The following is a 15309-nucleotide window of genomic DNA, read 5'->3' on the forward strand; positions in this document are numbered from 1 at the left end:
CAAAATAAAGGGATGGAGGAATATTTACCAAGCAAATGGGAAGCAAAAAAAAAAAAAAAAAAAAAAGCAGGGGTTGCAAATCCTAGTCTCTGATAAAACAGGCTTTAAACCCACAAAGATCAAAAAAGACAAAGAAAAGCATTTCATAATGGTAAAGGTATCAATGCAACAAGGAGAGCTAACTATCCTATATATATATGCACCCAGTACAGGAGCACGCAATTCATAAAACAAGTGCTTAGAGACCTACAAAGAGACTTAGACTCCCACACAATAACAGTGGGAGACTTTAAAACCCCACTGTCAATATTAGATCAACAAGATAGAAAATTAACAAGGATACTCAGGACTTGAACTCAGTTCTGGACCAAGCAGACCTAATAGACATCTACAGAACTCTCCACCCCAAATCAACAGCATATACATTCTTCTCAGCACCACATCGCACTTCTTCCAAAACTGACCACATAGTTGGAAATAAAGCACTCCTCAGCAAATGTAAAAGAACAGAAATCATAACAAACGGTCTCTCAGACCATAGTGCAATCAAATTAGAACTCAGGATTAAGAAAATCACTCAAAACCACACAACTACATGGAAACTGAAAAACCTGCCCCTGAATGACTACTGGGTAAATCATGAAATTAAGGTAGAAATAAATAAGTGCTTTGAAACCAACGAGAACAAAGACACAGTGTACCAGACTCTCTGGGACACAGGTAAAACAGTGTTTAGAGAGAAATTTATAGCATAAATGCCCATAGAAAAAACTGGGAAAGATCTAAAACCAACACCCTAACATCACAATTAAAAGAACTAGAGAAGCAAGAGCAAACAAATTCAAAAGGTAGCAGAAGACAACAAATAACTAAGATCAGAGCAGAACTGAAGGAATCAGAGACACAAAAAACCCTTCAAAAAATGAATCCAGAGCTGTTTTTTTTTGAAAAGATCAACAAATAGATAGACTGCTAGTTAGATTAATAAAGAAAAGAGAGAAGAATCAAACAGACACAATAAAAATGATGAAGGGGATATCACCACTGATCCCACAGAAATACAAAGTACCATCAGAGAATACTATAAACACCTCTACGCAAATAAACTAGAAAGTCTAGAAGAAATGGATAAATTTCTGGACTCACACACTCTCCCAAGTATAAACCAGGAAGAAGTTGAATCTCTGAATAGACCAATAACAAGTACTGAAATTGAGGCAGTAATTAATAGCCTATCAACCAAGAAAAGGCCAGGACCAGATGGACTAAGAGCTGAATTCTACCAGAGGTACAAAGAAAAGCTGGTACCATTCCTTCTGAAACTATTCCAAACAACAGAAAAGAGGGACTCCTCCCTAATCATTTTATGAGAACAGCATCATCCTGATACCAAAACCTGGCAGACATACAATAAAAAAAGAAAATTTCAGGCCAATATATCTGATGAACATCAATGAGAAAATCCTCAATAAGATACTGGCTGACAGAATCCAGCAGCACATCAATAAGCTTATCCACCATAATCAAGTTAGCTTCATCCCTAGGATGCAAGGATGGTTCAACATATGCAAATCAATAAACGTAATCCATCACATAAACAGAACCAATGACAAAAACCACATGATTATCTCAACAGATGCAGAAAAGGCCTTTGATAAAATTCAACACCCCTTCATGCTAAAAACTCTCCATAAACTAGGTATTGATGGAACCTATCTCAAAATAAGAAGAGCTATCTATGACAAACCCATGGTCAATATCATACTGAATGGGCAAAAGCTGGAAGCATTCCCTTTGAAAACCGGCACAAGACAAGGATGCCCTTTCTCACCACTCCTATTCAACAGAGTACTGGAAGTTCTGGACAGGGCAATCAGCCAAGAAAAGAAATAGAGGGTATTTAAATACGAAGAGAGGAAGTCAAATTTTCTCTGTTTGCAGATGACATGATTGTATATTTAGAAAACCCCGCTGCCTCAGCCCAAAATCTCCTTAAGCTGATAAGCAACTTCAGGAAAGTCTCAAGATACAAAATCAATGTGAAAAATCACAAACATTCCTGTACACCAATAACAGACAAACAGAGAGCCAAATCATGAGTGAACTCCCATTCACAATTGCTACAAAGAGAATAAAAAACCTAGGAATACAGCTTACAAGGGATGTGAAGGACCTCTTCAAGGAGAACTACAAACCACTGCTCAAGGAAGTAAGAGAGGACACAAACAAATGGAAAAATATTCTATGCTCATGGATAGGAAGAATCAATATTGTGAAAATGGCCATACTGCCCAAAGTAATTTATAGATTCAATGCTAACCCCATCAAGCTACCACTGACTTTCTTCACAGAATTGGAAAAAACTACTTTAAATTTCATATGGAACCAAAAAAGAAACCACATAGCCAAGATAGTCCTAAGCAAAAAGAACAAAGCTGGGGGCATCACGCTATCTGACTTCAAACTCTACTACAAGGCTACAGTAACCAAAACAACATGGTACTGGTACCAAAACAAATATATAGACCAATGGAACAGAACAGAGGCCTCAGAAATAATGCCACTCATTTACAACCATCTGATCTTTGACAAACCTGACAAAAACAAGCAATGGGGAAATGATTCCCTATTTAATAAATGGTATTGGGAAAACTGGCTAGCCATATGTAGAAAGCTGAAACTGGACCCCTTCCTTACACCTTATACAAAAATTAACTCAAGATGGATTAAAGACTTAAACATAAGACCTAAAACCATAAAAATCCTAGAACAACAACTAGGCAATACCATTCAGGACATAGGCATGGGCAAAGACCTCACGACTAAAACACCAAAAGCAATGGCAACAAAAGCCAAAACTGACAAATGGGATCTAATTAAGCTAAACAGCTTCTGTACAGCAAAAGAAACTATCTTCACAGTGAACAGGCAACCTACAGAATGGGAGAAAATTTTTGCAATCTATCTATCTGACAAAGGGCTAATATCCAAATCTACAAGGAACTTAAATTTACAAGAAAAAAACCAACCCCATCCAAAAGTGGGTGAAGGATATGAACAGATACTTCTCAAAAGAAGACATTTATGTGGCCAACAGACATATGAAAAAAAGCTCATCATCAATGGTCATTAGAGAACTGCAAATCAAAACCACAATGAGATACCATCTCATGCCAGTTAGAATGGTGATTACTAAGAAGTCAGGAAACAACAGATGCTGGAGAGGATGTGAAGAAATAGGAACACTTTAACACTGTTGGTGGGAGTGTAAATTAGTTCAACCATTGTGGAAGATAGTGTGGCGATTCCTCAAGGATCTAGAACCAGAAATACCATTTGACCCAGCAATCCCATTTTGGGTATATACCCAAAGGATTATAAATCATTCTACTATAAAGATACGTGCACATGCATGTTTATTGCAGCACTGTTCACAATAGCAAAGACTTGGAACCAACCCAAATGCCCATCAATGATAGACTGGATAAAGAAAATGTGGTACATATACAACATGGAATACTATGCCGCCATAATAAAGGATGAATTCATGTCCTTTGTAGGGACATGGATGAAGCTGGAAACCATCATTCTCAGCAAACTAACACAGGGACAGAAAACCAAACTGCATGTTTTCACTCATAAGTGGGAGTTGAACAATGAGAACACGTAGACACAGGGAGGGGAACATCACACACCAGGGCCTGTTGGGGTATGGAGGGGCTAAGGGAGGGATAGCTTAGGAAAAATACCTAATGTAGATGACAGGTTGATGGATGCAGCAAGCCACATGGCTTGTGTATACCCATGTAACAAACCTGCATGTTCTGCACATGTATCCCAGAACTTAAAAGTATAATAATAATAAAAAAAGAAACATGAGAAAACTACACTAAGGCACATTGTATTTAAATTGCTTAAAACCAGTAATAAAGAGAAAATCTTAAAAGCAGCCAGTGAAAAAAGATATTATATTGTACCTACCATTTTTTCAGAGGAACAAAGAAAAGAATGACAGCGGACTTCTCATCAGAAACAATGCAAGCCAGAAGACAGTATAGCAACATCTTTAATTTGCTGAAAGAAAAAAACTAGTTCAAGCCTGGTAGCACTATTTTGTTACTGTTGGAGAAGGCATGTGCCCTACTCCCGAAATTGCATTAGATATTCTCACCAAAAATTCTTGCTAATACTAACAATAAAGTGAAAGAAATACTTATCGTTTGAAAAGTAGTAGAAAGAAAATGAGATGAATCCTTTCATTTTGGCATTGAAGGTAATTTTAATGCAGTTAGTTCAGGATCAATCTTATACTATCTTGAAAGGGAACTACGGAAGAAGGGTCTGAGGCAGTTTTTAAACATTCAGACGAGGGCACTACAGCTTGAGTCAGCAAGTCTGGCCTGATTAACGTCCCCAGGAAGAGGTTATTCCGGGAATGCTGATTCAGAGAATAGCATCCAAGATCTTAAGGAGATGAAGATAATCTTGTTCAACTTAAAAGAAAAACTAGGGCAAACGGGAGACCATATAGCTGGAAAAATACAACTGATAATCTTCTTCTAAAGAGACTGTAAGAGTAGAAAATAAAACAGACCAGGATTAGTGAAATAAGCTACCTGAAGAGACTGGGGATACCCAAGTTTAGAGGTAAACCTTTTGAATATATGATTTATTACCAATCAGGACTTCCTTGAGCCATGTTCATGACCTCAGCAATAATCTCTAAAGGTCCTTAAGGTAGGATGGAACCCTGTTCCTGAGTGGGTACACTGTGAACCCCTAGCAAAAAACATCATGATTAAATCACAACAAAATAACCAATATCATCTGAGCCAAAGAAGAGCTATAGGATAATATGACTGTTCCCATTACTTCTCCCAACAAAAGTCAGTCCAAGGATTTGAGAACAGTATGCAAAACATTTTAAGTATATTTTATTTATGAAAAAATAAAACTACTTGTTACATGTTTGGAAGAAAGAAGTTTAGCTTTGAGGTCCTCTATTTCCAGCCACTGTCTACTGGTCTTCTGAGCCTTCTGTGAGGTTCTTTTAGCCAACTCACTATCCCTTCTTTTAAGATATACTACTCTGCTCCATATAAACTGCACATCTAGTACAAAAGCTCAAAGCCACAACTCAGAGAGGAAGTACAAGATGCTCCTGTTCTTACTGATGGAGTAAAAAGAGGCTGATATGATGGCTGTCTTACTCTAAGTGGTGGCAAAGGAAGGACTAAACCAAGTGCTAAATCTGAAGATGGTCAGTATGTACCTCCTAGACCATGATGAAGGCACCAGTTGTCAAGATAGCTCACTACGCTACATGATAGTGGGTAAATCTGTACATAGGATGTTGGTGGTTCAACTACACAAGTCTTTTGCTTAAAAAGCAGTAGTGGTGGCAGGAATTAGCTTTGTAATCACAGGCCTTGGCATTGCGATTATGTTACATGGAGTCTGACCAGGGGTGTGATACTACCACAAAAATCATGAGACCTAGAAGGAAGCCATAGTTGCTGAAGTCCCTAACTCATCTTACTTTTAGGATAAAACATGTTATCCTAATGTGTGGATTGGGAACCACCAGAATTTAAATCACCCCTAGTGATTCCCAGCCTAGACCTAGATCAGAATCTTATAGGTGGGGCCCAGGAATCTGAACTTTTACAAGTTCCTATGCCTTTTTTACTCACATTTGAAATCAATGGTCTAGATCCACACTGTCCAATATGGTAGTCACTAGCTATACAGGCTCCTAAATTTAAATCAGTTAAAATTCAATAAAATTTACAATTCAGCTTTTTAGCTGTACTAGCCACATTTCATGTGTTTCACAGCCACATGTGGCAGTGACAGCACATTTCCAACACTGCAGAAAGCCTATTAGCCAGCACTGGTCTAGACTTTGTATTTGGGACAAACACATCTAATTATCCTTAAGTGTGGCAGCGAGAGGTAGAATTTCTTAAGGACTAGATTTTGAAGGATAATGCGTGGAATGTGAATGTATGTGCATGCTTATGCATACCCAGGGTAGAGGAGGTGCTACCTGGACAATGAGACTGGGACACTGCAAATGAAAGAAAGCGGGAGGTCACTTCCTTTAACCTGTTTCGGCAGAGTTGGTTTGGCCTACCCATAATGAACCAGTTAGGTTATCTTAACCAGAAGATCAGAAAGAGGAAGGTCTGGAAAAACTGACCTCATAAGAACAGGGACATTCTTTGCATCTTTGGAGAAACTTGGATTCAAAGAGTTGTAAATGAAATAAACTCTACCTTTGCTCTTCGGGAAGAGCAGTACTCTATCCAATTGAGGTAAATCACACAGAAACTCTCCCTAGATATGCCTGCCAGTCGGTGGTCATAGTCTTCATCAATGTTTGGATTAAAGGTCGGGTCCACATCAACATAATTGCGATCGGCACACAGACGAAGTCCTTCCTGCATTGTCTCATTAGCTAGCCACTCCTCTAGCTTAGAAGAGGTCGTAACATAATAAATGATACCCTAACATGGACAAAAAAAAAAAAAAAAGAATTCAGATTAAATTACAATTTCAATTAACTCAGATTCATCAATGAAATAAATTCCAATTATTTATAATGATATAAATTCCCCCATTACAATTATTTATAACGATATAAATTCTCCCTCAATATTCTACATATATATTTTAAGAATACTATAATATACCTCAGGCCTTACTGGATGAAAAAACATCTAATACTTTAAAATCACAACTACAAATTCAACAAAGCAACTTCAAAACAATTCTGTTTATTTATTTTATTTTATTTTATTTTACTTATTTATTTATTTAGAGACAAAGTCTTACTCTGTCGCCCATGCTGGAGTGCCGTGGCGTAATCTCGGCTCACTGCAACCTCTACCTCCTGAGTTCAAGCAATTCTCATGCCTCAGCCTCCCAAGTAGCTGGGATTACAGGCACCCACCACCACACCCAGCTAATTTTTATATTTTTAGTAGAGATGGGTTTTCACCTCATTGGCCTGGCTGGTCTTGAACTCTGACCTCAAGTGGTCCATCCACCTCAGCCTCCCAAAGTGCTGGGATTACAGGTATGAGCCACCGCACCTGGCCCTAATCTATTGATTTTAGAGCTTTTGAACTTAGGATATTTCAAAAGAGGTAAAAAAAACTTTACTGTAGTGCACTTATTTTGAATAATTTATCATAGAGAGTTATTAAGGCCATCTGGTGGTCCTAGGCCAAGTTATAGAGATATATATTTATAACTAGAGAAAAAAATGCCACACGCACACACGAGTAAAAAATATTGTGAAATCAATCTCTAGCTTCCTGAGGTTAGGTTTAGCCAAACATTAAATGGAAGGCTCAATGTTCATCCCAATCAGCAAATAAGGTGGTGAGGAGAGGTAACAACATAAGATACGAAAATTTCAGGCTGGGGATGGTGGCTCATGCCTATAACCCCAGCACTTTGGGAGGCCAAGGTGGGAGAACTGCTTGAGCCCAGAGTTTGAGAGCCTGGGCAACATAGTGAAACCTCATCCCTACAAAAAAATAAAAAATTAGCTGGGTGTGGTGGCATGCACCTGTAGTCCCAGTTACCCAGGAGGTTAAGGTGAGTGTATTGCTCGAGCCCTGGAGGTCAAGGCTGCAGTGAGCTACAATTATGCCACTGTACTCCGGCCTGGACAACAGAATGAAACCCTGTCTCAAAAACAAAAAAAGAAAAAGAAAAGAAAAAAAGGTGTGAAAAATTCAGATGTTGGTTATTAAAGCTTAGCACATGTTTCCTTCTTAAAAATACTGGTTTTACCTGTAAGCCCCTAAGTCGCAACCATACTGTATTTCTATAAACTCTTTAGCAAAAATAGAATCTCTTGTGCAGTAAAGGATTAACCTTGCCCAATGAGGGGTTTGGCCTTTACCCTTGGGTTGTAGGGGGTAACCTCTAAGCCTTGGCATGCCCTTCCTGTTAAACAGTCTTTGTTCAGCTGAGGACCTAGAGCCACACAGTATCAGCACGACCTCTGGACATCCTGGAGACTTATGTTGGCCATGTGGATGGTCAACCACGCCTACATGACAGGACACCAAGCTCAAGCAAGTTTCCTTGGTGGACAACACCCCGTGAGTACTGCCATGCTTCACTGCTGGGAGAAACAGGCATCTGCACAACTCTTAGCAACTTACTGAACCTATGAGTGGTCTTGGGGACCCCAAAATTACAGTTGATGTCAGAAGTGAGGGTGGTCTTGGGGACCTCTTGAATTTTGCAATACTTTTATTCAGTTTGTTGAATGAAAGCTGTGCAAAGCAGTGGTTAAGAGCAAGGGCGCAAGAGTCAGACAAGCCTGGGTTTTAAGCCCCAAACTCTACTTGTTAGAGGACCTTGGCCAAGTTAACTTCTGATCCTTAAGTTGTTTATTTGTAAAATAGGGAAACACTTATTTACAGAATTAAGTAAGACAATCATGTGTGTATGCATATTTGTGTGTACATATTCCTTAGCACAATGCCTAAAACACAAGCTACAAATGTCTAGCTATTATTAATGAATGAATGGAATGAATTTCAGTAAACAAAGAGAAAGCAAGACATTAGTAGGTCTATTTTTATGGACTTTTCTGGATGCTAGAGAATTTAAATAAGTACTCAGAAGCAAAGCATAAGTTAAAAAAAAGTATATACATATATATACTTACATATATATATGTTATTCCCAAGAAGAAACTCTTGATTATCTGAAGATCTAAGTAGACACATACTCTTACCTTGACATAGTAAGTTGTGAGTACTTTCCGAAGATCAAAAACTTGAAGCATAGAAGCAGCACTATTATCAGTGATGCTATACCCCTCCAGAATATACTTTGTGACTATCACTTCCCAAGCTAGCCATCGCTGGCTAAATGCAGCATTAAATGAAAGCATGTGAGGAATATGGCCAGGTTCACAACAGCAAAATCCTTCATCTTCCTCTACACCTTCAGTAATGGCCTCCACTTCCCGTTGTTGACAGTAGGTACCTTAAAGAGAGAGAGAGGGAGAGAGAGAGACCATTACAAAGGGGAAAAACCAGAAAGTGGGAAAAATGAATGCAAGGACACATGAGATTTAGAAAAAATACATATTTTATCGCAATTGAAAGTATATGATGGATTTGCCTTAGAATATTCATTAATGAATTATAGCAAACACTAGAAATCACGCATATTCTATATTCATATCCTGCCAAAACACAATGTGCATTAACATTAGCACACTACAGTTTTTTTGTTTGTTTTTTTGTTTTAAGACAGAGTCTCCCTCTGTAGCCCAGGCTGGAGTGCAGTGGCGTGATCTCAGCCCACCGCAATCTCTGCCTCCCGGGTCCCAGTTCAAGCAATTCTCCTGCCTTAGTCTCCAGAGTAGCTGGTATTACAAGCATGCGCCACCAGGCCCAGCTAATTTTTGTATTTTTAGTAGAGTCGGGGTTTCACCGTGTTGGTCTTAAACTCCAGACCTCTTGATCTGCCTGCCTCAACCACCCAAAGTGCTGGGATTACAGGCCTGAGTCACTGCAACCACACTACAGGTTCTGATAATTCATGTGGTAAAGTAACTTTGTATTGACTTACTGATTTCTAAATGTTTCAAATGGGTTTACAATTGTGTTTGTATCAAATGAAGCACCAAAGAGTAAAGGCACATCTCCTGAAGGTCTGAGTTAATTTTAAAAATACAAAAACCAGTGGAATGTTATTGAAGTAAAAATACAAAAACAGATTAAATATACAATGAGACCCATAGCAATCTAGTGCCAGCAAAGTATCATCTATCACACTAATGTCAGTTTTCATTTTGTTCTGTGGTCTTGTTTCAACTCAATTTGTAAATTCCTTATATTATGTAAAGACTATAATCATACTTAACTGTATAAAAATCAGACTGCACAATTTTTTCTTCTTTAAAAGTAATATTAATACACACACCATCCATGTCTGAAAACCACTGCTTTGAGAGAAACTGATACCATGACACCTAGTCCCAGCTGATGGTGGTGGTGGTATAATGAAAGATAAGGCTAAAAAGGTTTTTATGGCCAAGCTGAGGAGCTGTGCATTTAGCCCTCTATGGCCCTCAATAATTCCACTATTTCATTTTTTTGTTTAATAACTGTCACCAACACTTCCATAATAATGTTACATAGTGTCGACAAGAAAAACCCTTGACTTGAACCTGACACTAACAGGAATATATGCTGTGGGTGACCATTTTATATGATACTCCCTAAAAATATATAGGCATATCTTGTTTTACTGTGCTTTGTTTTATTGCTCTTTGAAGGCACTATGATATCTACAAATTGAAGGTTTTTGACAACCTTGTGTCAAACAAATCTATTGGTACCATTTTTCCAACAGCATGTGCTCACTTCCTGCTCTGGATCACATTTTGGTAATTCTCTCAATATTTCAAACATTTTATTACTATTGTATCTATAATGGTGAGTCCTCATGACTCCCTATCGCGAGAACAGCAAGGGGAAAATCCACTCCCATGATCTAATCATGCCCCACCAAGCCCCTCCTCCAACATTGGGGATTACAATTCAACATGAGATTTGGGCAGGGACACAAATCCAAACCATATCACCGGGATGGGCCAAAAGTTAGGCCTCATGTACCAAATGGCCAAGTTGTGAATGCAAAGGAAACATTCTTGAAGAAAATTAAAAGTGCTACTCCAGTGAACAAACAAAAGATAAGAAAGCAAAAAAGGCTTATTGCTGATATGGAGAACGTTTGAGTGGTCTGGAGAGATCAAACTAACTATAACATTCCCTTAAGCCAAAGTCTAATCCAGAGCAAAGCTCTAACTGTCTACAATTCTATGAAGGCTGAGAAGCAAGGAAGCTGCAGAAGAAAACTGGAAGCTAGTAGAGATTGGGTCATGAGGTTTAAGGAAAGAAGCTGTCTTCACAACGTAAAAGTGCACGGTGAAGCCGCAAGTGCTGACATTAAAGCTGCAGCAAGTTATCCAGAATATCTAGCTATGATCATTGACGAAGCTGGCTACACTACAACAACAGATTTTCAAAATAGACTAAACATCCTTACATGGAAAGAAGATGCCATCTAGGACTTTCACAGCTAGAGAGGAGTCAATGCCTGGCTTCAAATCTTCAAAGGACAGGCTGACTCTCTTTGAAAGGATCCAATGCAGCTGCTAAGTTTAAGTTGAAATGCTCATTTACCACTCCAAAAATGCTAGAACCTTTAAGAATTATGCTAAATTTACCCTGTGCACTATAAATGGAATAACAAAGACTGGATGACAGCACATCTGTTTATAGCATGGTTTACTGGATATTTTAAGCCTACTGTTGAGATCTTCTGCTCAGAAAAAAAGATTCCTTTCCAAATATTACTACTCATTGACAATGCACCTGATCACCCAAGAACTCTGATGGAAATGTACAAGGACATTAGTGTTGTTTTCATGCCTGCTAACACAACATCCGTTCCGCAGTCTGTACATCAAGAAATAATTGCAACTGTCAAGTCTTACTACTTAAGAAATAAATTTTGTAAGGCTATAGCTGCCACAGAGGGATTCCTCTGATGACTCTGGGCAAAGTAAACTGACAATTTCCTGGAAAGGATTCACCATTTTAGACGCCAGTAAAGACACTCATGATTCATGGGAGGAGGTCAAAATGTCAACACTAATAGGAATTTGAAATAAGTTGATTGTAACTCTCATGGATAACTTTGTGGGGTTTCAAGACTTCAGTGGTGGAAGTAATTGCAGATATGGCAGGAATAGCAAGAGAACCAGAATCAGAAGCGAAATCTGAAGGATGTGGCGGAATTACTACAATATCCCAATAAAACGTAAAGAGATGAGGTGTTGCTTCTTATGTTTGAGAAGAAACCAGTTTCTTGAGAGGAAATTGACTCCTGGTGAAGATGTTGTGAGCCTTGGTTAAAACAACAACAAAGGATTTAGAATATTACATAAACTTGATTAATAAAACAATAGCAAAGCTTGAGAGCACTGACTCCAATTTTGAAAGAAATCATACTGTGGGTAAATGCTATTAAACAGCATTGCATGCTACAGAGGAATCCTTCATGAAACAAAGAATCAATAAGTGTAGCAAACTTCATTATTGTCTGATTTTAAGATCTTGCCAAAGCTGCCCCAACGTTCAGCAATCACCACCCTGACCAGTTAGCAGCCATCAACATCGAGGCAAGACTCTACATCAGCAAAAAGATCACAACTCACTGAAGGCTCAGATAATCCTTAGCATTTTTTAGCAGTAAATTTTTAAAATTAAGATATGTAGTACATTCTTTCCTTAGCCATAATGCTATTGCACATTTAATACACTACCATATAATGTAAACATAACTTTTATATGCAGTGGAAAACCAAGCAATTTGTGTGACTTGCTTTATTGCAATATTTACTTTATTGCAGTGGTCTGAACCCAACATGCAATATCTCCAAGGTATGCCTGTAATACATATACATGTATTTCAAAATAGTAAGAACATATGCAATATTATAAAGTGTCTTTTAAACCAATAATAGAAATGAAATTTAATCAAATGTTTTCTGACATCTTTTGAAGACCATGTTTTACTACAGTGACCTATTAAAACAGAAAGAATTCTATTAATTTGCTAATATTTAAATTGATGTAAAAACTGAAAAATGGGTGAATATTTTTAGAGATACTATATGGTTTGGCTGTGTCCCCAACCAAATCTCATCTTGAATTGTAGCTCCCATAATTCCAAGTGTTGTGAGAGGGACCTGGTAGGAGATAGGTGAATCATGAGGGCAGTTCCCACATACTGTTCTCATGGTAGTCAGTCTCGAGAGATCTGATGGTTTTATAAGGGGTTTCCCCTTTTGCTTGGCTCTTATTCTGTCTTGTCTGCTGTATTGTAAGATGTGCCTTTCACTTTCTGCCATGACTGGGAGCCCTCCCCAGACACGTGGAACTATAAGTCCATTAAACCTCTTTTTCTTTATAAATTACTCAGTCTCAAGTGTTTATCAGCAGTGTGAGAACATACTAATATAGGCACTTATAAAAAAGGACTGCTAGTTTCTGCTTACTTTGCAACTGCAGGATTTTTGCATCTATAGTCACAATCAAAATTAAACTATACTTATTTTTTATACACATATGTGTACATGCATATATACACATACATATATACACATATGTGTACATGCATATATACACATACATATATACACATGTGTACATGCATATATACACATACATATATACATATATTTGCATAGATGTATATATCATACAATGTATATAAAACATAAATTATATATTTATATATGCACATATACATACATGCATGCATGCATGTATATTTATGTACATGTATGTGCATGCATATTTATACATGTATGCATATATACATGCATGCATGTACATATACACTTATGCATACACACATGTATGTATACATGTATGATGCATATATGTATACATACATGTGTATATACATGTATGATGCATATATGTATACATACATGTGTACATACATGCATGTATATATGTACGTAAGTTCACATAAACTAGCTTAATTTTGCTTGTGACTACAGATGCAAAAATATATGTATATATATTTTTGTATACATATATACATATGTATGTGTGTGTGTGGGTGTGTGTGTGTATATACAAACCTAAAAAGCCTACCAACAAAAAGAGTCCAGGACTGAATGGATTCACACAGTATATGTATACATACATATGTGTATATATACATGTATACATGTGCATATATGTGTATATGTATATATACACACATGTATATATATATGTGTCTCTCTCTCTCTATATATATATATATTTTGAGATGGGAGTCTCATTTTGTCACCTAAGCTGAAGCGCAGTGGTGTGATCTCGGCTCACCGCACCCTCCACTTCCTGGGTTCAAGTGATTCTCCTGCCTCAGCCTTCTGAGTAGTTGGGATTACAGGTGCCCGCCACCATGCCTAATTTTTTTTGTATTTTTAGTAGAGACGAGGTTTTGCCATGTTGGTCAGGCTGGTCTCGAACTCTGGACCTCAGGTGATCTGCCCACCTTGGCCTTCCAAAGTGTTGGGATTACAGGCGTGAGCCACTGTGCCCAGCCCACTTAGTCGCATTTTGGTATCAGTATTACACTAGTTTTTTAAAAGCTTGGAGAAATTCAGCTTTTTTCTCCATGTGCTACAACAAGTTAGAAATTTCTAGAATAAACTTTCTGAGCTTTTTTTTTTAAATTGCAAAACTGAACAAACTGCTCCTGAATGAATACTATAATGACTACTGGATATATACAATGAAATGAAGGCAGAAATAAATAAGTGCTTTGAAACCAATAAGAACAAAGACACAACGTACCAGAATCGCTGGGACACAACTAAAACAGTGTTTAGAGAGAAATTTATAGCACTAAGTGCCCACAAAAGAAATCAGGGAAGATCTAAAATCAACACCCTAACATCGCAATTAAAAGAACAAGAGAAGTGAGAGCAAACAAATTCAAAAGGTAGCAGAAGACAACAAATAACTGAGATCAGAGCAGAACTGAGAGACTCAAAAAACCCTTCAAAAAATGAATCCAGGAGCTGTTTTTTTGAAAAGATCAACAAATAGAAAGACTGCTAGTTAGATTAATAAAGAACAAAAAAGAGAAGAATCAAATAGACACAATAAAAAATGATAAAGGGGATATCACCACTGATTACACAGAAATACAAAGTACCATCAGAGAATACTATAAACACCTCTACGCAAATAAACTAGAAAGTCTAGAAAAAATGGATAAATTCCTGGACACATACACCCTCCCAAGCATAAACCAGGAAGAAGTCGAATCCTTGAATAGACCAATAACAAATTCTGAAATTGAGGCAGTAATTACTAGCCTACCAACCAAAAAGGGTCCAGGGCCGGAAGGATTCACAGCTGAATTCTACCCGGGGTATAAAGAGGAGTTGGTACCATTCCTTCTGAAACTATTCCAAACAATAAAAAAAGAAGGATTCCTCACTAACTCATTTTATGAGGCCAGCTTCATCCTGATACCAAAACCTGGCAGAGACACAACAAAAAAGAAAACTCCAGGCCAATATAGCTGATGAACATCAATGAGAAAAATCCTCAATAAAATACTCGCAAACTGAATCCAGCAGCACATTAAAAAGCTTATCCACCATAATCAAGTCGGCTTCATCCCTGGGATGCAAGGATGGTTCAATATACGCAAATCAATAAACGTAATCCATCACATAAACAGAACCAA

General features: G+C 37.7%; 1 protein-coding gene across 2 annotated transcripts in view; it reads right to left on the minus strand.

The window, feature by feature from the left end:
- The window catches only part of PCNX (pecanex homolog (Drosophila)), a 171172-nt gene that overhangs the window by 31932 nt on the left and 123931 nt on the right, over positions 1-15309 (minus strand). For both annotated transcript variants that reach the window (XM_011983136.1, XM_011983137.1), the window contains 2 exons: positions 8765-9018; positions 6279-6509 (listed from right to left, as the gene is read on the minus strand). In XM_011983136.1, coding sequence (XP_011838526.1) covers positions 6279-6509; positions 8765-9018 — 485 coding nt within the window. The remainder of the gene's footprint in view (positions 1-6278; positions 6510-8764; positions 9019-15309) is intronic.

The sequence above is a fragment of the Mandrillus leucophaeus genome, unplaced genomic scaffold (genome assembly GCF_000951045.1).
Source record: "Mandrillus leucophaeus isolate KB7577 unplaced genomic scaffold, Mleu.le_1.0 Scaffold246, whole genome shotgun sequence".
NCBI lineage: Eukaryota > Metazoa > Chordata > Mammalia > Primates > Cercopithecidae > Mandrillus > Mandrillus leucophaeus.